Source organism: Hypanus sabinus, chromosome 15, assembly GCF_030144855.1.
Source record: "Hypanus sabinus isolate sHypSab1 chromosome 15, sHypSab1.hap1, whole genome shotgun sequence".
NCBI lineage: Eukaryota > Metazoa > Chordata > Chondrichthyes > Myliobatiformes > Dasyatidae > Hypanus > Hypanus sabinus.
The window spans coordinates 41,529,127-41,556,738 of record NC_082720.1 but is presented as its reverse complement, the minus strand read 5'-3'; the positions used below and the strand labels follow the sequence as shown (position 1 = coordinate 41,556,738).

The 27,612-nt window shown below is 36.4% G+C and overlaps 1 protein-coding gene across 4 annotated transcripts in view; it reads left to right on the top strand.

Moving 5' to 3' along the window:
* The window catches only part of pdlim7 (PDZ and LIM domain 7), a 147,163-nt gene that overhangs the window by 99,796 nt on the left and 19,755 nt on the right, over window positions 1-27,612 (top strand). For all 4 annotated transcript variants that reach the window (XM_059990258.1, XM_059990259.1, XM_059990257.1 and 1 more), the window contains exon 5: window positions 14,176-14,255. In XM_059990258.1, the coding sequence (XP_059846241.1) occupies window positions 14,176-14,255 (80 nt within the window). The remainder of the gene's footprint in view (window positions 1-14,175; window positions 14,256-27,612) is intronic.

The window sequence follows — 27,612 nt, the reverse complement described above, 5'->3', positions numbered from 1 at the left end:
CTTAACACTTTCTGAGTTGGAGTCCATCTGCCACTTCTCAGCTCAGTTCTGAATCCTGTCAGTGTCCTGTTGCAATTTATAAGAAACTTCCACTCTCCACCAATTTGTCATATGTCAGTTTTTTTTCTGCATTCATTTAATAAATACCCTTTTGCAGACTTTTCACTATCTCCAGTGCATTAGCAAATTTGGCTACAATGAACTTGGTTCCTTCATTTAAGATTGAAAACTGTTCAAGTCCCAGTGTCTATTCTGGTGACTAATATTGATTGTCACTTTTCAATTGCTTTTTTATCCCACTCAATTTCTTTTTGTTAGTTAGCCACTCACCTATCCATGCCAATATATTAACTCCAACCCAATGTACTTCATGAGCTGTCCTTGTTTTCCTCCGAGTTCACTGAAAAAGCAAATCAAACATATTGTTTAGCAGACAACTAGTTATGTTAGTCAACTGCATACAAGTAAGTCTGAAGTTGCTGGAAATCCAACACACACAAAATGCTGGAGGAACTCAGCATGTCAGGTAGCATCTATGGAAATGAAAGTTTTGAGTTATTTTTGAGCTGAGACTTTTCTTCAGGAGTAAGGAAGGGTCTCAGCCTAACATTCCGACTGTATTTTCATTTCCAACAATACTGTCTGACCTACTGAGTTCCTCCAGCATTTTGTGTGTGTTGCTCTCGATTTCCAGCATCTGCAAAATCTCTTGTGTTTTAAACTGAAACAACAGGCAGATTTTAAAAAAAACAATCGCCCAATGAAATTTATGCAAATGAATTTGGTCTGCAATATCCCAAACAATACATTAAAATTTTGGAATGTAGTAATGAAAATTTTGAAATGTGTTTATTTGCATTGTATCTTTTATAGAAGCAGACATTCATGAGAATGAACACCACACACTCAAAATGCTGGAGGAACTCCTCAGGTCAGGCAGCAACCATGGCGGGAAATAAACAACGTTTGGGGCAGACTGCTCATCAGGACTGGAAAGGAATGGGACAAAAGCTGTCACTGCCCCCTTCCTTCCCAGTCCTGATGAAGGCTGTTGCTCAAGACTTCCAGCATCGGCAGAAACTCTTGTGTCTTTCCTGAGAATGAAAACAGAATTGGACTGAGGGCTAGGGTACGCCTCAGGTGGTTGAATCACTCAGGTGAAAGTCAAAATGTGCAGGCAGCCCCAGTGTAACCAATACTAAGTTACTATAAGATACAGATTGTAAAAATTCTTTTGTTTTAATAATTGTGTAGTGATGATTTGAAACAGTATTTTAAAAGTTTTGTACTGTTAAATCAAGTATACAAGGATTTAGCAGTGGTCCTTGAAGTGTCTATTTAGAGCACTGATTTAAACAATTTTTAAAACTTCTTTTGTTGCTCTTTTTGGTGGAATCCAAAGATTAAGAGTGGTCCTTTTATGTTCCATAAAAATCCTGTGGTTACCCAGGTTGAGGCAAGTCAATTTTCTGCTGAAATATTAAATGTAAATCGCTAAGATAGTATGCTCCATTTGTGTGGCATAACACAAACTCAAAGTATAAATTGAGAGGTATTCTGAAATGGTAAGGTTTTAAACTTTCTTTGCCTCCCTTTGTAATTTGAACTTTTTTATAATAAGTTTACTATAAAAATATTTTGGTATTTCAGTGCATTCATAATGCATGGTAGGGTTTCATATACCTGGATCTTTGGGCTCCCTTCTGGGTAAGGTATGACTTATACAAAACCCTGACCCTGAGAGGGACCAACAACTTGCGGGCAGGTTTGGGGAGCTGCTGGGAGGGTATAAACTACTTTGGCATGGAGACGGTAATCAGTGTGTTAGGTAATCAGTGATGAAGATGGGCAGTTGGTGTACAAAGAGGTACGATGTGTAGAGAGACTGTGAGGAAGGGCAGGCAGATAATGGGGCAAAGTTGCAGTCATTCAAATGGATTGACGTGTAACATGTCAAAATCAAAATCAAAAAAAGGTGAAGAATACAATTCTAAAGGTGTTATATTTGAATGCATACAATACATGGAATAAGGTAGATGATCTTGTAGCACGGTTAGAGATTAGCAGGTGTGATGTTATGGACATCACTGTGTGTGGCTGAAAGGAAATAATTGTTGGGAGCCTAAAACCCAGGGATATACATCAAAATGACATATAGGTTGGTTATTGGGATGGGGTGGCTCTGTTGGTTTACAAAAAAATCAAATATTTCTGAAGAGGTGGCATAGGATCAGAAGATGCAGAATCCTTGTGGATACAGTTAAGAATCTGCAAGGTAAAAAGACCATGATGAGAGTTGTATATGCAGAGACCTCTGAACAGTAGCCAAGACAAGGGATACAAATTACAATCTGAGATAGAAAAGGCATGTCAAAAGGACAATGTTACAATAGTCACGGAGGATTTCGGTATGAAGGTAGATTGGGAAAATCATGTTGGTATTAGATCCCAAGAGAGGGAATTTGTAAAATGCTTAAGAGATTGCCTTTTAAACAGTTTGTGGTTGAGCCCACTAGAGGAAAGGAAATTCTGAATTGCATGTTGCATAATGAATCAAATTTGATGAAGGAGCTTAAGGTAAAGGAACCTTTAGGAGGTAGTAATCATAATATGATAGAATTCATCTTGCAGTTTGAGAGGGAGAAAACAAAGTCAGATGTATCAATATTATAGTAGAGTAAAGGGGATTACAGAGGCTTGAGGGAGGAGTTGGGCAAAGTTGATTGGAAAGGGATACCAGCAGGGATAATGGCAGAACAGCAATGACTAGAGTTTTTGAGGGCAATTCAGAAAGCACAGGATAGATACATTCCACATATGAAGATGTATTTTAAAAGGATGATGAGGCAACTGGCTGACGAGGAAGTCAAGAATAGCCTAAAAGCAAAGTGAGGGCATATATTATAGCAAACATTAGTTGGAAGTTAAAAAATTGGGAAGCTTTTAAAAAGCAATAGAAAGCAACTAAAAAGACATAAGAAGAGGAAAAAATGAAGCATGAAGATAAGCTAGCCAACAATATAATGGAGGAATTACAATGTTTTCCCAGATATACACAGAGTAAAAGAGAGGTAAGAATGCATATTGGACTATTGGAAAATGATGCTGGGGAGATAGTAATGGGGAACAAAGAAAGGGCAAATGAAGTTAAGTATTTTGCATAAGTTTTCACTGTGGAAGACATTTAGCAGCATGCTAGAATTTCAGGACTGTCAGTGGGCAGGAGTGAGTGTAGTTGCTATTGCTAAGGATGAAGGTACTTAGGAAGCAGAAAGGTCTGAAGGTAGATAAATCACCTGGACCAAACGGACTGTACGCCAGGGTTTTGAAAGAGGTAGCTAAATGAATTGTGTAGGTATTAGTAATGATCTTTCAAGAAATATGATATTCTGGAATGGTTCTAGAGGATTAGAAAATTGTGAATTTCATCCACTCTTTTAGAGGAATGGGGACAGAAGAAAGGAAACTATAGGCCAGTTAGCCTAACTTTAGTGGTTGGGAACATTATTACGGGTGAGGTGCTGGGGTACTTGGAGGTAAATGCCAAAATTAGGCCAAAGTCAGTATGGTTTTCTTAAGAGGAAATCTTGCCTGAGAAATCTGTTAGAATTCTGGATAGACAAAGGACAGTCAGTGGATGTTGTATACCTGAATTTTCAGGAGGTCTTTGACAAGGTGCCACATATGAGGCTACTTAACAACATAAGAGCCCATGGTATTGCAGGAAAGATACCAGCATGGGTAGTAAATTGGCTGACTGGCAGGAGGCAGAGAGTGGGAATAAAGGGAAACTTTTCTGGTAGACTGCAGGTGACTTGTGGTGTTCTGCAGGGGTCGGTGTTGGTACTGCCTCTTTTCACTTGATTAATGTTTTGGATGATGGAATTGATGGTTTGTGGCCAGGTTGCAGATGATCCAAAGATAGGTGGAGAGGCAGGTAGTTTTGAAGAAGCGGGGAGTCTGCAGTTTGGGAAAATGGGCTAAGAAGTAGCAGGTAGAATGCAAAGTAGGAAAGTGTATGATCATACATGTTGGTAGAAGGAATAAAGACAGACTATTCTCTGAATAGGGAGAAAATTCAAGAATCAGCTGCAAAGGGACCTATTACTTCTGTTAAATGTTTCAGAAGCAAATTTAGTTTCATTATTAGATGTACATTACAGACTTTTCTGACCAGCTATGAAAGACATAATATTCTTGGATGAATTTGCTTTACTTTCTTTAAAATAATCTATTTAAGCAGTACAAAGGACCACATGAATCAGATCTATCCCAAGCATTATCTTTGAAAGTTAGGTGTCTCTGACCCTAATGTGGGATTTAAATTGAAAATGCATTTTGAAAAATATTGAGGCATTTTGTTAACCTTCTGCATGAGTCATATTACATTTTCCTTCCTTTTTCTTCTCATCTTTCTCTTTTATCCTCTGCAGAGAAAAGTTTATCACCGAACTGCAGAGCCCACGTTACACAAGATTGCGTGATTGGCACCATGAAAGATCTGCTCACTCTCTTAACATAAAAAATTAACTAAAGTGTAATTGCTGAAAGCTTGCTATCTCTTAAGTCCTTTATTTCTGACCTGAACATCTCATTTCTCTTGTGTCTGAGAATTGGTTATATATGAAACATAAAAAGTTATGACTTTTGTGGAGATTTCAATTTGTTGATCAGCATGTTTTTGCTTACAATTCAATTATTATACAACATGATTTGCAAAAGGAACAGTTATGCATGATTTAAGTTAAACAGAATTCTTTTGGAATTTACAAAGCTAAAGTTGAGCCAATTTTCTTCCGGTTACAGATGTAAGCTCTGGATGGATAAATCAGCTAAGCAAAATTTAGTCTGAAGCTTTTCTCCTGCCAAAAGAATCTGAAATGGTTAGTCCTGAATTGTAGGAGCACAAAATATGATTGGTTAAAGCTTCACACTTAAGTCAGGTTTAATGATTGTAAAACCAGGTACCAGCAAACTGTTGCATACATTTATAACATACCATTAATGCACTGTGTACAAATTTATATATACTGGTTTGCTTTGAGGAAATATTTTAATAAAGATTCCTGAATTAACTGTTTCTCCATTTGATTTGTATTTGTGGCTGTTTGTAGCTATCCAAATCTATTAAATGTTGTGAAACTTTCAATGGCAGAATCTACATACCCATATTTGGAGTAATCCTTGTATGAAGATGTAATTAAGTATATTAAGTCCTCAATTTGTTTCATATAAGAGGTTACTGTTGCCCAAATATCACCTGTCTACAAATGAGAATAGTAATTGCTATTGTAACTAGTTAGCTACTCTAAAGTAGCAAAAGATTTTTTTATGAAGACTATTTTTTTCCTCTGATTAACTGCATTTTCAACCATCACTCAAATAAAATGTGATGAATCTTTTAAAATCGGGCAAATTTCAAATTCTTGATCAGTTATGGCTAGCTAAGCAATTAGAACACATGTAGCACTCTGGATAAATAGTAAAATTATTCATGAAACATTGAGCACTTCCTGATAATGCAAAGAGTGGCAAAGGACAAGGTTATCAACTCCTGATAAAACTATTTGAATGCCTTCCTTTTTTCATATCAAATTTGATCTCACATTTACTTGCATATATCAAAGCCACTTGCTTTGTAGTCTATAAATTCTGGTGTGCCCAAAAGGGTGAAGATGCCAAAAGCTAGAAAAGATTGGAAACTAACAGCTGATTGGATCAAAAAATCTAGCTGCTTGCGCAGTTTTCTGCATTTTTTGAAGGGTTGAAGTATTGCAGATAATTAGGACACTCTGATAGGCTGGCAGCCTGTCCAGCATACACATATCTAAACTGTTCTTTTTGGTTGGTTGTGGAGTATAATGTTGAAAATATTGAACTCTTTGAGGATTCCTATTTGGATGTTACTAAAGTATTTATCGAGTCTTGATTTCAAATCTGCATTGGAAATGGTTGGAGGCTGAGTATAGTAACAACAGCAATCTTTAAATGACTGAAGGAATAGAGTTTAGATTTAGGCAGAGTTATGTCATTGTCCTCTATATAATCTGGCATTATTGTTAATTTGGTGATTGTCAACAGCAGTGCAAACAGAGGAGGAGGTGAATAACAGGAGAAAGGCCACTGCCAGTTGTTTCTTTCTTGTTGGCAGTTGGATGGTTTAAATTCAATCATAAACGAGAGAAAATCTGCAGATACTGGAAATGCAAACAACACACACAAAATGCTGGAGGAACTCAGCTGCCTAGCCTGCTGAGTCCCTCCAGCGTGTTGTGTAGTTTAAATTGGCTGTGTTTGCATCATGTTGGTCCTGAAGCTTAATGCACCACAAGTTATTTCTTATCTACATCTCAATATTATAACCAAAGCCAACATTACATTACACAAGGTTATAGTGTCTACTTATACAGCATCTTTATACTGATGTCTTGCATTTAACTACATTAATTATTCATCCTTCTGCTTTCCTTGCAAATGCCTGCCTTTTGTGTGTCCTTGCCTGAAGGTGGTCCTGTATATTTCTGCCTAATGACTGTAGAATGCTATTTGTAGCAGTAGAGTTCAGCGGGCCTAGATGGATATTTCTGTGACTTCGCTGAGCCTTGGAGGGCTGATTTTAGGTTGTACCCTTTATGAGCAACAGCAATCTGGGTGAGCTGACTTATAGGAACATGGTTTAAGTAGTAAGAGAACTGGTATGCCAAAAAATATTGTTGCCCTCAGAGAGGACTGCGTTTTTGTGATCCGCAGACCATTGCCAATGCCCAAGTTTGATGTTCGAAGTTCAAAGAATTTATTATCAACATACCTGCATGTCGCCATATACTACTCCAAGATTCACTTTTGTTATCGAGAATATGAGGTGACGAATCCTTGAAAGTGAGGGAGTGATTTCTGGGAACACTTCGGTGTTGCGCTGAATGAAGTTATCCCTTCTGTTTCAAGAGCCTGATGGCTGAGGGCTCGGGGTAATAACTGAAGTGGTGTGGATCCTGAAGTTCATGTACTTCCTTCCTGATGGCAGCAGTGAGATGAGCAATTGACCTGGATTGTGGTGGTCCTTGATAATGGTTGCTGCTTTCCGGCGACAGCGTTCCTTGGAGATGTCCTCAATTTTGGAGAGGACTTTATCCATAATGGACCTGGCTACATCCACTACTTCTTGTAGCACTTTCTGTTCAACGGCATTGGTATATTCATGCCAGGGGATGATGCAACCAGACAGTATACTCTCCGCAGTGCAGCTATAAAAGCCTACCAAAGTTTTTGATGACATGCTGAATCTTCAAAAACCTCTAAGGAAGTAGAGGCACTGCCGTGCTTTCCTTGTAGTGGCACTTGCATGCTGGACTCAGGACAGATCTTCTGAAATTATAATACTGAGGAATTTAAAGTTGCTGGCATTCTCCATCTCTGATCCCCTGATGAAGACTGTCTCATGGACCTCCAGTTTCCTTCTCCTGTAGTCAATAATCAGCTCTTTGGCTTTGCTGACTTTAATGAGAGGTTATTGTTGTGTGATTCAGCCAGATTTTCAATTTCTCTCCTGTATGCTGATTCAACACCACCTTTAATATAGTCATTAACAGTGGTATCAACAGCAAGCTTAAATATGGCATTAAAGCTGTGCTTGGCCTCACATTCACAAGTATAGGTTGGTAGACCAGCGGCTTACCACACGGCTTTGTAATACACGTGTGCTGATTATAATTGTGGCGATGTTGCCAACCCAGACTGACTATGATTTGCAAGTGAGAAAATCAAGGATCCAATTGCACAAGGAGATAATAACACCAAGGTCTTGAAGCTTATTGACCAGTTTTAAGGGATGATAGTATTGAATGCAGAGTTGTAGTCAATGAAGAGCATCCTGATACAGTATATGCATCTTCACTTTCCAGATGTGATGTTTTAATGCTTTTAGTAATCAAATAATTAATGGATTATGGATGCCAAAGGGGTTGAATAATCATGCAAAAGCTTGAGTCTTTAATGTAATTTCTCCTTTAATTTTCATGTGTTGTTTGAAGATATAACAGTGCCACATTGTCCAAATTCCTGCACAAAATACTTAAGAAATTTGAATATCTTTCAAGGATGCTCAATTAATTTGCACCATTTCCCCAACTCTCCTGAATTTTCTGAATCTTTTGAAGTGATTTTATTTTCATCAGCTTTCCTGCAGCATTGTTGTTTCCTTTTCTGTACTTCATTTATAAAAATTAAAATAAATGGCATTTTAAATCTTAACCTAACATCTTGAGTGAACAAGCTTCATTTTTGTATTGATCGTACGATTTAATTTTTTTCAGATCTTTTGACATTACTGTTGGGTTTGAATTTACAATTTCAAAGTTCATTTATTGTCAAAGGATGTATACATTATACAACCATGAGTTTTGCCTCCTTACAGGCAGTCACAAAACAAAGAAACCCAAAGGAACACATTTAAAAAAAAACGGTCAAACACTCAATGAACAGAGAGAAAAACAATCATGCAAACAATAAAAGTAAGCAAATAGTATTCTGAACTGGAGTCCACAAGGAGAGTCTGTGCACAGACCTTTAGTTCAGTGCAGAGTCAAGTAAACGTCACGGAGCAGCGAGGTGAACGAGCCCGTCCTTCACCAAATATTAATATGGAGTGAGATTAGAATCTTGTTTTCTGAAGGATCATTTTAAATGTGAATTCTACAAGATTTATATTATAGTGCCAGTTTCTTCAAAACAGCTGTCCACTTAATCTCACTCACTTGTTAACTTCTACCCTACTCCATACTCACTTTCCACTTTCAAGCATGTTCTAAGTTATTATTAAAATTGTTTGCATGATTTCACATACTGCTTTCCACAACACGTTAAACATATTAGAGGATTTTGTATCAGTGAAACCAAATTTCATAAGCTGAATTAAATGCAAGAATGACCCTAAGACTAGTGGGAAATTTGTGTCCCAGTTTCTCTCATCAAAATGTAATCAATCCATTTTCAGGCGCCGGTCTCTGAGGATAGCCTTTGTTTTAGCTATGCCCGTTTATGGAATCAAGGAATATTGTATGATCCCTATACAAGCTAAAGGAAGCAATCTTGATTTAAATCTTTATTTCAAAGTGACGATTAATGATAAGATTCTAATATATAAATTTAGAAAGAGATTAGAATCTTATTTTTCAACTTGTTATCACATTAAAGGACCTTATTACATCTGAATTGAATCAAGTAGAATTCATATAATTAGATTCATATCATAAGCTTTTAATGGGTTTAAGACTCAGTTTAATATCAAATGATATTTGATTTTAATCTCTTTGGATTAGTTGATTAAAGGTGTACTGAATTAATCACTGAGATGCACATTCTCATGTGAAAACAATTTATAATTTTTTGTTCATCAGGAACTCTTTTTATTGGAATTGAAACACCTCCAAGGCATCTGCTTAGTCCTTTGATGTGAACTGCAGAGAAAATGAGAGTGCAGAGCAAGGGTTCCCAACCTTTTTTAATGCCATAGAGCCCTACCATTAACCAAGGGTCCATGGAATCCTCTACTACAGAGGATTGCAGGTTTTCCATTAAATTTAAGTGATTCAGTGTCAAAAAATAAACCTGTCCCTCTTAGCTTTCATTATAGTTTTTAATTATTACATAGTCACTTGGTTCCTAAATGTTACATTATTCTAATCCAGCATGGGGTTGTTTCTAAAGTGTTCTGGGAAGCAAAGGGACAATTATGCTACCTACTTTTCACATTAATTCTGAAATTTATTTTTGAGGCAGTTGGTAGGTTGGGGGTGAGGGGAGGGAACAGTAGGAGTTGTCAAGTAGTTTATCAGATTAACAGCTCCAGCAGGAATGCAAAGAATTAAAATTGATCCCAGACGACAAAATCCAAAACATTTCCTCTGGGGTTCAATGGAGCAGTCTTAAAAAAAAACAAAAGCATCAGATGTAGATAACAGCCAAAGTAAAATGAAAATAATGAGGCATAGAGCTGAGGAAATACTAAATGAATTGCATAGATTTAAAACAAATAATTCTGAACATTCTTAATTTTTATTTAAGCAGACTTGCTTTCATGTTTAAGCAAACATTTTTTTAACATATATTGAGGTTGATGATTGTGTGTGCTGTAGGTAAATTTGGAATTAAATGCACTGAAAGTTAGTATTAGAATCTATTGTATAAAATATTACAACTAAATATTTATGGTCTCTTATGTGAAATCAGTTTTATATTTCTTGTCTGGACATTGGCCTCTGAGAAAACTAATGACCACCAACTTTTCTTCAATTTCTTTTCAATTTTCTTCAATTTCTTTTTCAATTTTTTTTCTTCGGTATTCACTCAGAGAAGGATATTGGATTGTGTAAGTTAAGGGAAACAAGTAGGGAAGTTATGGAAACTATGATGATTAAAGAGGAGGAAGTACTGGCACTTTTAAGGAATATAAAAGTGGATAAATCTCCGGGTCCTGACAGGATATTCCCTAGGACCTTGAGGGAAGTTGGTGTAGAAATAGTAGGGGCTCTGACAGAAATATTTCCGATGTCATTAGAAACGGGGATGGTGCTGGAGGATTGGCGTATTGCTCATATGGTTCCATTGTTTAAAAAGTGTTCTAAGAGTAAACCTAGCAATTATAGGCCTATCAGTTAAACGTCAGTGGTGGGTAAGTTAATGGAAAGTATTCTTAGAGATGGTAAAGGTGATTATCTGGATAGACAGGGTCTGATTAGGATTAGTCAGCATGGACTTGTGCGTGGATGGTCATGTTTGACAAATCTTATTGAATTTTTTGAAGAGGTTATGAGGAAAATTGACGAGGGTAAGGCAGTGGATGTTGTCTATATGGACTTCAGTAAGGCCTTTGACAAGGTTCAATCGTTCGGTATTTATTTTGAAGTAGTAAAATGGATTCAACAGTGGCTAGATGGGAAATGCCAGAGAGTAGTGGTGAATAACTGTTTATCAGGTTGGAGGCCGGTGACTAGTGGTGTGCCTCAGGGATCTGTATTGGATCCAATGTTGTTTGTCATATACGTTAATGATCTGGATGATGGGGTGGTAAATTGGATTAGTAAGTACGCAGATGATACTAAGATAGGTGGCGTTGTGGATAATGAAGTAGATTGTCGAAGCTTGCAAAGAGATTTAGGCCAGTTAAAAGAGTGGGCTGAATGATGGCAGATGGAGTTTAATGCTGATAAATGTGAGGTGCTACATTTTGGTAGGAATAATCCAAATAAGACATACATGGTAAATGGTAGGGCGTTGAAGAATGCAGTAGAACAGAGTGATCTAGGAATAATGATGCATAGTTCCCTGAAGGTGGAATCTCATGTGGATAGAGTGGGGAAGAAAGCTTTTGGTACGCTGGCCTTTATAAATCAGAGCATTGGGTATAGGAGTTGCGATGTAATGTTAAAATTGTACAAGGCATTGGTAAGGCCGAATTTGGAGTATTGTGTACAGTTCTGGTCACTGAATTATAGGAAAGATATCAACAAAATAGAGAGGGTACAGAGAAGATTTACCAGAATGTTACCTGGGTTTCAGCACCTAAGTTACAGGGAAAGGCTGAACAAGTTAGGGCTTTATTCTTTGGAGCATAGAAGGTTGAGGGTGGACTTGATAGAGGTATTTAAAATAATGAGGGGGAAAGATCGAGTTGACGTGGATAGGCTTTTTCCATTGAGAGTAGGGGAGATTCAAACGAGAGGACATGATTTGAGAGTTAGGAGGCAAATGTTTAAGGGTGGCACGAGGGGGAATTTCTTTATTCAGAGAGTGGTAGCTGTGTGAAACGAGCTTCCAGTAGAAGTGGTAGAGGCAAGTTCGATATTGTCATTTAAAATAAAATTGAATAGGTATCTGGACAGGAAGGTAATGGAGCATTATGGACTGAGTACGGGCCACTGGGACTAGGTGAGAGTAAGCATCGGCTCGGACTAGAAGGGCCGAGATGGCCTGTTTCCGTGCTGTAATTGTTATATGGATAACTTCAAATCAACAACTTAAATCTGAATACATCAGTGCATTGACTTAACTTAATTTACATAAATCTCTTCAAAAATTTCGCTGTTTAAAATCGAGTTACAACAGAAGTTAACACTGGATGCACCTTTATATTTAAGTAGCTTATTAAATATTCATCAAACTGAAATCACACAGAATCTATAAACACTGAAATTTTATATCATTTAAAGTTAATTGTGCCACCCTTAGTTATATTTACCATTCTAATAATTCTTAAGATTTTCTAAGAAATATATTGTAGAGTACATTACTTGGTCATGCTGTGTATTTAGCCTGAAGCCTAGTCTACTGAAGCACAAAGAGATGTCAAATTCTTGAGTATAAAGAGCTATGAATTTTGTTATTACTTTCCAAGGCACTGTAACAGGAAATTCTACTGTATTCATGTCAGGAAATGGAACTGAATTATAATTGTAGAATATGAAAGATGTGATGGAGCAGAAATCCCACATAAGGCTGTGGAATTAGATATTGGAAATTGAGTTATAAGTAAACACTATATTGTGCATACAACAGAGATGAAAGATCATAAGCAAAAGTACATGTTTAAGTTTCAAATGAACTGCACATTGTAACAAATTATATTGGCACCTATTTCATTTTTAGTTACATTAGGAATGTATTATTGTCTAGTTGGTTGGATTTTGGTACCTATGGACCCCTGTACTGCTCTCTGCATATAATTGTTTTAAGACCTCTGTACTTGAGAGAAGAATTGGTCCATTTTGCCCATGGAGTCTGCTCCACCGTTAATAGGGGCTGATATTATTCAATCCCATTTTCTTTAACTCCCTTACTACTCAAAAACTGATCAACCTCTTCCTTAAATACACCCACTGTCTTGCCCTCACCACCCTCTCTGGCAATAGATTCCACTGATTCATCACCCATTGGATGAAGAAATTCCTCATCTCATTTTTAAAGGGATGTTCCTTTATTCTGAGTCTGTGCGCTCAGATCCTACACTCTCCTACCAATGGAAACATTTTCTCTATGTATTTGGCAGATTTCGATTGAGATCCTCCACCAAGGCCTAAAGGTGCTCGCAATATAGCAACTGTTTTTTTTAAATATAACCATTTTCATTATAATCACAGATTCTACACAATTCTTTGTTTGCAGGAAGTGGAGTGAGAGGTAGCTGAGTCGGGATAGAATAGAAAGATAGACGAGTAGCAGAACATATTAGTGCATACATTTTATGAGGTTTTTTATCATCATTGTTCCTACATTATTCTAAGGCTTATTCGTATTAATTTTGAAATAAAAATAAAACCACAGATGATAATTTATTCATAGCTTTTATTTTTTGTTTTCCATCTCCTTGTGCCTGAATGCTTGATTAATTCACACAGAAAAGTAGTTACAGATCTCTTCATACTGAGTTAGCCCATTTCAGCCAGATGGACAGGAGAAGTAATGTTATTTATTTTCATGCTCTGAGTTAGTGGAGAGGAAGAATTAATAAAGATGGCTGTTTACTATGATTTCCTTGCTGTCATTCTTCATCTTTAAACTTGTTTTGTGATGTTGCCCTCGGGAGAGAAGGAAACAAAATTGGCTGAAAGAGTCATACTAGATTTGTATATTGTCAGTAATATAAATGGTCAGCATTATTGCATTTTTCTTCTGTTATCTGTCACAGCATATAGTATACGGTACTAGATTCTGGTTCTCATGACTTTTGTTTCCAGTTTGCTTTGTCATAATGGAGCTCTGTCATTAAAATAGTACTCTCTTTCATTAAAGTACCAATAAGAATTTCCCAGTACAGTTATAATGGTTGTATTTTTTTATAAGATACCTTAGATTTTTCAAGATTCACTTTAAATAAACTAATCCATATAGTGTTTCATAAAATATTTTCATGTTTCATTTTTAGACCCTAAATCATGATGTAATTCAGTTCCACCACAGTAATCCATTGCTTTATTGGTGCATTATCAAAAAATAATTGATGACATTTTTGCATGTTTTAACGAACTATGTAATCTCTTCATCTCAGATTAAATTTACTGTCATTGTTCAGGTAATCATTTGATTTAAAAATTCAATGTATGTGTTTAGAGTCTTGAACCAAAATACTCATCGATTGTCATACGACAAGAGTAGCATTGAGCTTTATTCTTGTTATTTTAGCCCTGGAACAGGTGCTCCAGAGAATACATTTGATCTAGCTTCTGCTCTTGAGCCCACCTCCAACATCTTTGAAGACCCAGGTAATATTTTTGTGTTAATAGGTTGTTTACTTATTGTGATGTTGAGATGATTCCAAGTATTTTCAGCTTTAGTTTATATTTCTGTCATCAAAATTTAGCAAATACGCAAGCAAATGTAGATGCCTAATTTTATAGGGAAAATGGAAATAGACAAAATACACAGTTTGGACGAGATCAATGGACTGAAAGACTAAAATGGTATTTTAAGCTTTTTGTCAGTATTAGACTGAAATGTAAAAAGATATTTGATTTTGTATTTTGCCAATTACATCTTCTCTAGAAAGTTGCATAACACCTCAAGACCAATGAAAAAGAAATTAAAATGTTTTCTTATTCTGAGAAATTACAAACACTGAGCTCCTGAGAATATCAATCTTCTTTGATAAAATGCTAATATTAAAAAATTAAAAGTTGACAAGAATGTTGAGAAAGCATATGACTTCTTGCTTTAGCAACTCAACTAAAAGATGTGTCTTCCTTTGTGAGGTGTTGCATTTGTGTTTCAGCTGAGATTTGTCTTTAAATCTTTGATGAGCACCATGACTACCAAACTTCCTTACAATCTGCTGATGTCCAGTATATCAAGTTTTAAGTGGGTATGGTGGCAAGGAATGAGGAAGGGAAAGGAAGAACAAAAGAGAACATTGTTACAGGATGGAAGGCAGAAGTATGTCCAAGAGTTTAGCACAGGCACTTCGACCCTTGGAGTCTGTGCTGACCACAATGCCAATTGAAACTTCTTCCATCTGCCTGCTTACGCTGTATATTCCTCCATCTCTGCATGCTCATCTGCCTGTCAAAATTCTTTTTAAATGAAATGGCTCAGGCAATTGTGCCAAAATCATGAAAGTCTGGTAAGTGGGAAAAACTGAATAGATTAGTCAAGAGCAGTTTGAAAAAGGTAATAGCGGAATCAGTATCGCCCTATACTTCAGAGAGTATAACCTGAAGTAGTTAAATTCGATGTGAAGTCTGTACAGGTTAATCCATTTTCCTCTTGATTCTGAGTTTCACAGAAGTAGTATAGGCTCCCTAGACTGAGGAGGGTAAGTTTAAACATCATGTTTTAGGTTATCTTGCTGATGAAAAATTGGATGCATCTGGAATCAGTTCTGAACCTTTTTATGAAAATATCAGTATCATTGAAAGGTGTAATGTTTGCTTTTGGCCCTGACTGAAAATATGAAAACTTTCTACAGAGGTCCTGATTAAATGATAAACTGGAGATTCTGCAGATGCTGGAAATCTTGAGCATTGCTCTCAATGCTGGAAGAACTCGGCAAGTCAGGCAGAATCTGTTGAGCGGGAAAAACAGTCAACATTTCATGCAGAGATCCTTCATCAGGACGGAAAGGGAAGGGGGAAGAAGCCAGGATAAGGTGTTGGGGAAAATGAATGGAGTTGCAAGCTGGCTGGTGATAAGTGAGACCAGTTGCTGGGGAAGGAGCGGGTGGGGAGAGGGAGAATGAAGTAACAAGCTAGAGGAGTTAGGAAGAGGTAAAGGGCTGAAGAATGGGGAATCTAATAGGAAAGGACAGTGGACCATGGAGGAAAGGAAAGGGGGAATGGAACCAGAGGGAGGTGATAACAGTTGAGGAAAAGAGAAGGGGAAAGAGGGTAACCAGAATGAGGAACAACATTTCATATTCCGTCTGGGTAGCCTCCTACCTCATGCCATGAAATCAATTTTTCCAACTTCAGGTAATTTCTCCTCTCTTCCTCTTTTTCTCTTTCAATTCTCCATGCTGGTTACATGCTCACCCCTTTTCTCTTCCTCATGGGCTAATCACCTCCCTCTGGTTTCCCCCCTCCTCTTTCTTACATGGTCCTCTGTCCTCTCCAATTTGATTCCTTCTTCCTCAGCCCTTCCCCTCTTCCACATGTGTGCTCCTAGTTTCTTATTTTTGTCCCCTTCCCCACCCATTCACCTGCTTGTACCTTCTCTTCCCCTGCCCCAAACCTTATTCTGGCTTCTGGTCCCTTCTTCTCCATTGTCTAATGAAGGTTTTGGCTCAAACCATCGACTGTTCATTTCCTTCCGTAGATGCTGCCTGACATGCTGAGCTCCTCCAGCGTTTTGTGCCTCTTGCGCCAGAATAAATTATACTTCATTATGTTTGTTTTCAAATTTTGAAGACTAAATTGAATTCAATATCCTGTATCTAATCATGTCCATATGAATATTAACATCTGATGGCTTAGTATGTGATATATATAATTCAGTATTTAAAATGGCAGTTCATTGTGTGAAGATGTTGTAGATCATTCTAATGGTATGAGGAAATTGTAGCAAAAGTACACAAAACTACTATTTCATATTGAAATATCTACTTTTCCCTTGAACACAAGTTCAAGTTTTGACCTTTTCTCTTCATACATTATCCCTGTGACGTCTCTTGTACATCTTCTTGCTGGTGCCTGTCCCAAATCATAGTTTTATTTGGTTTTTTTTGCTTCATTCTACAACATTCTGCATTTCAGGAAGTTCATAGGTTATCCCTTTAAGCCAAATAGTACTAATATTTCTTATATTATTTTGGCCACAGCTGTAGCTTGTCTTTCCATTAGAATTTTCTTGTGGTTTTAATCTCAGCAGGTTAACTCGAGTACTAAACCATGCTGTAGGCTGTTCTATTTCATTTAAAAATGGGTATCAATGTGCTTTTATAGTAACAGCACATTTTTCACTGATTCCCAATTTATTTTCTCCCTGCATTATAAAACTATGAATAATGTAGCACTCAAATCAGCCAAACTATTTTATGAAGTTGCATTAATAATTATTCAATCAGCAGTTATAGAATGTGCCTGGCTTCTTAACATTTCCACTCAGACACTGTTTCTTTGAAGAGTCTTAATGAACCCTGTGGATTTGAATGGCAGTGGCTATAAAATATACCAATCTCCAAATTTGAACTTGAGTGCTTGTTTATTTCAAAAACATGCAGCAGTCAGACATATTTGAATAGAATATATGTGTTTACATTTAATTATTTGCCTTGGGTCCTAAAGCAAGTGAACCAGCAATACTATATTGAGTTTTGTTGGAATTTGAAACTGAAGCTGTGTATAAATGTCGGCCATGATTAAAATCAAGCAACCTGCAATTTAGATTTAACAAAAAATATTTCACAACATGCAGTGATTTTCAATGAGAAAGTGAAACCCCTGAGAGGAAGCCTGAAACTAACCTTTGTTAATTTTAACATCAGAGATTCTGCAGATGCTGGGTATAGTGTAGTGGTTAGCACTACACTTTACAGTAGCAGCGACCCAGGTTCAATTCCCACTGCTGTCTGTAAGGAGTTTGTACATTATCCCCATGACCACGTGAGTTTCCTCCGGGTGCTCTGGTTTTAGCCCAGAGTCAAAAGCTGTACCAGTTGCTATGTCTATTGGTCATTGTAAATTGTCCCATTACTAGGCTAGTGTTAAATCAGGGGTTTCTGGTGAGCACGGCTTAAAGGGCCCAAGGTCCTGTTCTACGCTGTATCTGAAGAAATGAGCGCACAAGTGCATGCGCGCGCGCGCACACACACACACACACACACACACACACTATATACTGGACGAACTCAGCAGGTCTGGTAGCATCTATGGAAGTAGATAAATAGTTGAGGTTTTGAGCTGAGACTATCTTTTGAGTTGAGCTATCAGAATAGAAAAGGAGGGAAGAAGCCAGAATAAGAAGGTGGGGGAGAGAAAGAAATTTAAGCTTGAGGTAGTAGGTGAAGCCAGGTGGGTGGGAGGGGTATGGAGTAAGAAACTGGGAGGTGCTAGGTGGAAATGGTAAAGGGCTAGAGAAAAAAGAATCTGATAGGAGAGGAGAGTGGACCATGGGAGAAAAAGAAGGATGATGGACATCAGAGGGAGGTGATAAGCAGGTGAGGAGAGAAGAAGATGTAAGAGTGGAGCCAGGGAGGAGAATTGAAGAAGAGGGAAGAGGGAGAGATTGAAGAAATCTATGAAATCAGGTTGGAGGCTACCCAGGAAGAGTATGAGGTGATACTCTTCCAAATTGAGAGTGGCTTCATCATGGCAGTAGAGGAGGCCATGGACTGACATGTTGGAAAGGGACTGGGGACTATAATGAAAATGGTTGGTCCCTGGAAAATCCTGCTTTTTGCAGAGGAGTGAAGATGCTGGACAAAGCAGTCCCCCAATATACACTGTGTCTCACCAATGTAGAGGTGGTCACATCTGGAGTGTGGGATACAGTATTTTGCAGATGGAACAAAGGTGCTCAACAGTGTGGTCCCTCAATCTGTGTCATGTTCCCTTTTGCCTTTTCTCTTCTGCTCATCTGCCCCCAGTGCCCCTCCTCCTTCCCTTTCTCCCAAGGTCTACTCTTCTCCTATCAGATTCCTTCCCCTCCACCTATCACCTCCAAGCTTCTTACTTCAATACTCCCTCCCCTCCCACAACCACCTGACTTCACTTAGCACCTTCTAGTTTGTATTCTTTTGCTCCCCCCCCCCCGCAACTTATTCTGTTGTCTTCCCCCTTGCTTTCCAGTCCTGATGAAGGGTCTCCACCCTGAAACTTTGACTGTTCGTGCATTTCCGTAGATGCTGCCTGAACTGCTGAGTTCCTGCGGCATTTTTTTGAGAGTTGCTAATTTTGTTAATACTTTTAGGAGGTGAACGACACAGAGATTTGAACTCGTGCACAAGAAAACACCACAAATGAATAAGTACAGGCTAAATAAAAGTGTGTATAGGGCAATAAACAGAAGCAATGAAACCTGTCAAATAACCGAAACTCATTCTCCAAATTTGTTATTTCCAGAAGAGTTTTCTTTCCCAAATTGATAAACAACTCTGAAACTCTTCTGATCTCCACTAGGTAGTTATTCTCGTCTGATGTATGTATTCAGTCCATGGTTCGGATTGGGATTAGAACATAAACTGGACTGGGCTGTTATTCTAGTTACACTTGGGCCTTTTGAATTAGAGGCAACAGGAGAGCTCACACCTTCTGTGGAAGGAAGTTAGTCTTAATTAAAATATCTCCTTTTTAATGGGTCTGTCATCACTGTAATTGAATTCAATGATTCCCCTAGGCTGTTGACATTTTAAAACAACTTCTTGTCATCATGTAAATTTTGCCTTCATTAACTTCTCAGTGGAAGTGTTGATAATAGAAAACACTCCAGTGGTGGGAGCCACACCACATTTCCATGTTTATCAAAAGCCAGTCAGCCCAGGCCCACTCAAAATCAATGGATAACACTATTGAGGTAATGTGAGTTGATCATTGTTTTTGCTAAGCCATATACATCAGCAAGAAGAACATGTGAAATTTACACCTGGAGTGAATTTGAGGATCACTGCAAATGCTAACCAGAAAATTTATCTTTTTTTTTGTGTCTGGACCTCTTGGTGATTGATTGTACTTTAAAGCAGAACTGCTTATACCTGAGTTAGGAAATTTGGTCAGAAACTCTATTTGTGAAGTCTTGTATTAAAACTTTGTCATCACACTACACAAAAAAACTTACTGAATGTCTTCTGCTGAGTGCATGATACTCAATTCCATTTATAGCTGCTCAGCAAATAGCCCATCCCTACAAAGAGCAAGACTTAGACACGTTCACCCAGAAGCTATTAAGTGGCAAGTAACATTACTGTCACTGAAGTGATAGTCTCTGAGAGAGTTGAAATGGCTAGCCTTGACATTTCTTAATCTCTGACCTTCAATATTCTGGAGACTGCCAGAATCTCAGTTGGATCAGCAACATAAATATAGTGGTCTCAGGAACAGATCAGCAGCTGGGTGTCCTGTGACAAGTGATTCCTGACACCCTAAGGCCTTTGCACCATCCACACAAGTCAGAAGTATGATGCAGTGCTCTCTATGTACAGGTGCAGCAGCAACAGCTCCTAAGTAGATGTAGGCTCGATTGTCACCTCTTCCACCACCCTATTCATTCTACCACCAATGTACACACAATACTGTAAAATCCACTGCAGTTACTCGTCCAGGAACCACATTGTTGATACCTCGTCCAAAGGAGGCGAAGGTGCAGAGGAACACCACTTCTTCTGGTTTCTTCCACAGCACTTACCAACCACTAGTTGTTCACTGTCACTGAGTGTCAATCCTGGAATCCTTTAACCGACCGCATTCTACGAGTATCTTTTCTTTCTTTTACAATCTTTTTATTGATTTTCATATATACACAAAAAAAAACATAACATAATAATGAGTAAATTATGAATACAATAGACTTGAAATCACGTTGATAATAAGATAACAATATCCTATTAAACATCAACAGAAGAAAATACCTTAATCAATCAAGTCCATATGATTATATATGAAAAAAAAACAAAAATAACCATTAAAAGAGAGAAAAAAAATTGAAAATATGTGAAAAAAAGTATATATTAAAAAAAATAAAACACTAAACTAAACTAACATGGGCAATAATAATAGTTTACAAGTATATGATAGTGTCAACAAACTCCGGAACTCCATACCTGAACATGAATAAGCAGAAAGGTCTGGAAAAGGCCAAATTAATTCATATGAAAATGTCGAATAAACGGTCTCCAAGTTTCTTCAAATTTAATTGATGAGTCAAAAATAGTACTTCTAATTTTTTCCAGGCTCAGACAAGAAATAGTTTGAGAAAGCCATTGAAACGTGGTAGGAGGATTTACTTCTTTCCAATTTTGTAATATAGACCTTCTGGCCATTAATGTTACAAAAGCAATCATTCGTCTGATTGAAGGGGAAAACTGATTACCATCTTCATTTGGTATGCCAAAAATTGCAGTAATAAAATGAGGTTGTAAATCTATATTCCAAATTGAGGAAATAGTAGTAAATATGTCCTTCCAGTAATTATGTAAAGTGGGACATGAACAAAACATATGGGTCAATGAGGCCACTTCTGAATGACATCTGTCACATTGAGGGTTAATATGAGAGTAGAATCGAGCAAGTTTATCTTTAGACATATGAGCTCTATGTACAATTTTAAATTGTATTAAAGCATGTTTAGTACATATAGAAGAAGAATTAACCATTTGCAAAATTTTTTCCCATTTATCTGTTGATATATTATATCGAAGTTCTTTTTCCCATTCTTGTTTAATTCTAACTGATATTTCTGGTTGTATCTTCATAATCATATTATAAATAAAAGCTACTAATCCCTTCTGACAAGGATTTAAGGTAAAAATCAAATCTGTAAAGTCCACCAAAGTTGAATTAGGAAAAGATGGTAAAACTTTATGTAAGAAATTTCTAATTTGTAAATATCTGAAAAAATTAGATTTAGGTAATTCAAATTTGTTGGAAAGTTGGTCAAATGACATCAAAGTATCTTCAAAAAAGAGATCACGAAAACATTTTATACCTTTCCTTTTCCATATGTTAAAAGCTTGATCTGTCCAAGAGGGTTTGAAAAAGAAATTAAATAAGATAGGGCTATCAAGAACAAAGTTTTTCAAAGTAAAAAACTTACGAAATTGAAACCAACTTCGTAATGTATGTTTAATAACAGGATTAGATATTTGTTTATTAAATTTAACTAAATCAGCAGGAAGACAAGAACCAAGAACAGAGAATAGAGAATATCCCTTTACCTCATTAAATTCCAAATTTACCCACTGTGGGCACTGTGGTGAATCCAAATCTAGTTTCCAATACATTAAATTACGAATATTATTTGCCCAATAATAAAATCTAAAATTAGGTAAGGCTAAACCACCATCTTTTTTAGATTTTTGTAATTGCTTTTTACTTAACCTAGGGTTTTTATTTTGCCACACAAATGAGGAAATTTTTGAATCAATGTTATCAAAAAAAGATTTAGAAATAAAAACTGGTAGGGCTTGAAATAAGTATAAAAATTTCGGTAAAATCATCATTTTAATAGCATTAATCCGACCAATTAATGATAAAAACAAAGGAGACCATCTTGTAGTAAGTTGATGAATTTGATGAAGCATAGGTAAAAAATTCAGTCTAAATAAATCTTTATATTTCTTGGTAATTTTTATACCTAAATAGGTAAAGTTATCAATAACAACTTCAAATGGTATCCTATCACTCGATAAAGTTTGTGCATTTAAAGGAAATAATTCACTCTTATCTAAATTTAGTTTACAACCAGAAAAAGTACCAAATTGAACCAACAAGGATAAAATAGCGGGAATAGACCTATCAGGGTCAGAAATATATAACAGCAAATCATCAGCATAAAGTGATAATTTGTATAACTTCTCATTACGGGTAATACCAAAAATATTAGGAGATTCACGAATAGCAATAGCTAAAGGTTCTAATGCAATATTAAATAATAAAGGACTTAAGGGACAGCCTTGTCTCGTATCACGAGATAATTGAAAAAAAGAGGATCTATAGTTATTTGTAAGAACAGAAGCAACAGGTTTATGATATATTAATTTAATCCATGATATAAAGTTAGGACTAAAATTAAAACTTCTCAATGTATTAAATAAATATATCCATTCAACTCTATCAAAAGCTTTTTCAGCATCTAATGAAATAACACATTCTGGGATTGTGGGTGGTGAAGTATGAATTATATTAATCAATTTTCTAACATTAAAAAAGGAATACCGATTCCTCATAAAAACAGTTTGATCTTCTGAAATAATCTGTGATAGTACTTTTTCTAATCTAATAGCTAAAATTTTTGTAAGAATCTTAGAATCTACATTTAATAGTGATATAGGGCGATAAGATGTACATAAAGTAGGATCTTTATCTTTTTTAAGAATTAGAGAGATATTAGCTTCATAAAAAGATTGAGGTAATCTCTTCTTAGCAAACGCATCATTAAAAATTTCACATAACCAAGGAGAGAGCAAAGAAGAAAAAGTTTTAAAAAATTCTACTATATAACCATCAGGACCAGGAGCTTTCCCTGAATTCATAGATGAGATAGCCTCTCCTATTTCCACCATAGAGATAGGAGCATCTAACAGGCTATGGTCTTCATCTATCAGTTTAGGAATATTCAAATTATTAAAAAAATTATCTATCATAGACTGGTCACCATCAAATTCTGATTGATATAGAGATTTATAAAAATCTTGAAAGGTATTATTAATTTCTTTATGATCAGTAGTTAAATTACCGTCTTGTTTGCGAATTTTAATAATTTGTCGCTTAGTCGAGATAGCTTTTAATTGATTAGCTAACAGTTTACCAGTACGATCACTGTGAATATAGAATTGAGCCCTGGTCCTAATTAATTGATTTTCAATTGAAGAAGATAATAGTAAACTATGTTCCATTTGAAGTTCAACTCTCTTCTTATAAAGTTCTTTGGTAGGAGTCACGGAATAAATCTTATCAATTTCCTTGATTTTATCCACTAATAAAGCAATATCTAAATATCTTTGTTTTCTTTTACCAGCAGAATACGAGATAATTTGTCCACGAATAAAAGCCTTAAAAGAGTCCCAAAGTATTCCTCTGTCGATTTCTTCAGTACAGTTTGTTGAGAAGAACAAGTCAATTTGCTGTTTTATATAGGTGATAAATTCTGGGTCTTGAAGCAAAGTAGCATTAAGCCTCCAAGATCTGATATTATTGGAATAGTCCGAAATCTTAATAGATAACTTCAAAGGTGCATGATCCGAAATAGTAATAGAATCATATTTACAATCAATAACATCTGTTAATAACCGATGATCAATAAGAAAATAGTCAATTCTAGAATAGCTATGATATACATGTGAAAAAAATGAAAATTCTTTATCTTTAGGGTTCAAAAACCGCCATATTTCTGTAATTCCCGAATCAACCATAAACGAATTAATAAGTAGGGCTGATCTGTTCGGAAGAGTACGAATAGGTTTAGATCTATCCATCGAAGGATTCAAACAACAATTAAAATCTCCACCCATTATCAACATATATTCATTTAGATTAGGAAGGGAAGTAAATAAACATTTAAAAAATTCAGGGCAGTCAAAGTTTGGAGCATAAATATTAACTAGAACAACTTTCCGATGGAAAAGTAAGCCAGTTATCAACAAAAATCTACCCTGTGGGTCAGAAATAATTTCATGATGTGTAAACGATATTGAGGGGTCTATAAAAATAGACACTCCCCTAATTTTAGCGGTACAATTCGAGTGAAATTGTTGACCCTTCCAGAACCTAAAAAAACGTTGATTATCCTCCCTCCTGATATGGGTCTCCTGTGCAAAGATAATATTAGCATTCAGTCTATGGAATACTTTAAATATTTTTTTACGTTTAATCGGATGATTTAAACCATTAGTATTCCAGGAGATAAAGTTAACGGATTTATCCATCATACTAATATTAGTTGTGTGTATCATAAAAGGTTAGAAAGACACATAACCCACAATTCAGGAAGGAGGAAAATTGATTCAGGAGCAACCGGAGAACATGACACCTCAACAATATTAATAATTTAAAGTCGGCCCATAAACTAAAAGCAAAAAAATAAAAAGCAAAAGCGTGAAAAAAGATCCCTACCCCCTCCCCCCCACCCTTCGAAAAAAAGCCAAGCGGCAGGCGCATAATCTATTACTAATATTACCCCCATTTCAAGATGGCAGCTCCATAAAAAGATTAAAAGAAAACTATATAACACCCAAATTAAGATATAGAGTTGCAAAAAAAATATATATCAATCAGAATAAAAGAAAACTAATATAATAAAACAAACAATCATTAATAAAAAAAGTATAAACATCAAAATTTAAAAGTGTAATATACCTTTAAAAAAAAATCCCGTGTACAAATACAAGATGACGTTTCAAATGCAAAGACTTATGGGAAGAAGAAACGCCATTTTGAAAAAGCCATATTACTAAATACAAATGTGAGTTCAGCGATCTGTTAAAAGACAAAATAAGATTTTAAAAAAAGGGATATAATAAACAGTACAATATATATATAAAAAAAGACCAAAAATCCAAAACATTCGTCCCATTTCTGAGTACAGGCAAACAAATAAATGCTTACAAAAAACAGAATCTTATGGGAAAAAGAAACGACATCTTAAAAAAAACTAAATCATTATTGCAAAATATAAACGTATATAACCAAAACAGAAAGAAAAAAAATATTATAAAAATTAAAAAGAACATCTATAAACAATGATGATAGTAAAAAGAACCAGACCCATAGATCAAAATAAGAAGTTATAACCCAGCTTCATAGGTTAAAACTTAAAATAGAAAGATATCCTCTCTCCGAAAAATCTTCCACATAACACATAGTTCAAGTTGCAGTAGGAGATCCAAATTCTTCAACAAATTTCTTCGCTTCTTCCGGAGTGTTAAAAATTTGCTGACTGTTGTCGCTCAGCGTAATTCTAAGCTTCGCTGGATACATTAAACTTGTTTAAGTCCAATCGAATAAGCCTCTGCCATCACTGGTTTAAAAGCAATTCTGGCTCTCATAACCTCATAAGAATAATCCTCAACAATTCGAAATTTGAAGTTATTGTAAGAAATCATACCTTTTTTACAAGCTAATCGAATTAAAAGCTCTTTCTCACGAGGATAATGAAGGCGAACAATCACCGCTCATGGTTTATCAGTCATAGACAAAAACCTCGCAACTCTGTGAGCACGGTCAATAACAGGTTTAGTTTGCAAACCTTCATCACCGAAAATTTCCCACAGTAATTTAGAGAAAAATTCAGTTAAATCACTGGACTCAACTTTTTCGGAAAACCCGATAATTCGCAAATTCTGTCTGCGAGATCGATTTTCGAGATCAGTAATTTTAAACTTATGCTGATTTACAACTTTAAGAGTCGATTGTACCTTCTTATCCAACTCCTCAAGTGTACGTGCTTTTTCAACAATTAATTTTTCAAGAGTCTCCAACTTATCTTCATGTCGCTGAATATCCGTTGCCTGCGACTGAAACTTAGTATCAAGCGATTTAACAGCTCCTTCAAGTTCAGACATTTTCGTGGTAAGCTTGTTTTCCAAACTTGCCATTTTACTTTCCAGCTTGCTTTCCAAACTTGCAAATTTAGCGTCCAGAAGATTAGAAATTGCATCGATAGATAAAGGCTCCTTAGACGATTTCTTACTTGTAGCCATTTTAAGCTCGGCAAAGTTAGATCAAATATAGTTTTAGGGAAAAAAAAAGTCAATCGAAAATATCAACTCATTTGGTTAAATTCGAAAAGATTTGATTAAAGGGTGATTATAGTTAGAAAAGTGAAGAGCGCCTAAAAGGCAGATGTTTACGTCGCCATCTTGAAACTCCACCCCCCCCCCCCCCCCCCCCCACGAGTATCTACAAGTGACTCATCACATCATGGGCATTCAGGGATGGGTAAGAAAAATCCTCTGCTTGTCAGTGATGCCCATGTCACAAAGATGAATCGCAAAAAGGAAGATGAGAATAGGATTAGATCATCCAGTCCCTTTGGCCTGTTCTAACATCCAATTCTTCCACAGCAAAAAAAATGTTGCCTAACATCTATCCACCAGTCTTGGCTTCAGTTCCTGGGTTTTTTAAAAGATCCATTGACCTTGATGCAAAGGTAGTAGTTGAGGTAGCACTCTGCTTATTTTTTGCAAGTGGTTCATATATGTATCATATATTGTGAAGTTATCAATAAATGTTACACTTTTTTTTCTTAAATGGTGCATTTTCTAGTTTTAAGATTGCCATTCTTTGCAGAGTCGCTAATCAGTGTACTCCTCCTTGTTTATCCAGTTCTTTTCAATTTAATCTTTTCTGCTGGCTTTGCTTTAAGCTTGTGTATCATTTCTAAGTTATCATATTCAGAACATGCAGCTATACAGGTAGACATTAAACAGAATGTTTGCATAGCTAAAAATTAACTATGCTTTTTTAATTATTCATGCAGAAGTACTGTAAAAGCTGCTGGCAATGCTAGTGTATATTGCCAATCCTTAATTGCCCTCAAATGAGGAGGTGCTTTAAAAAGACAATCACGTTGAAACATCTGAAGCTAACTAACAGCACACTACAGGCCCTACGACCCACAATATTGTGCCAACCATGTAGCCTAATCTAGAGACTGCCTGGAATTTCTCTCTATTTTTCTAAGCTCCGTGTACTTATCTAAGAGGATCGTAAAAGACCCTATTGTATCCGCTTCCTCCACCACCGCCAGCAGTGCATTTCATGCACCCAGCACTCTCTGTGTGGAAAAACTTGCCCCTGTCATCCCACCAGTACCTATTTCCAAGCACCTTAAAACTATGCCCCCTCGTGTTAGCCATTTCAGTCCTGGAAAAAAGCAACTGACTATCCACATGATCAATGCCTCTCATCATCTTACACGCCTCTATCAGGTCACCTCTCATCCTCCTTCACTCCAAGGAGAAAAGGCCAAGTACGTTCA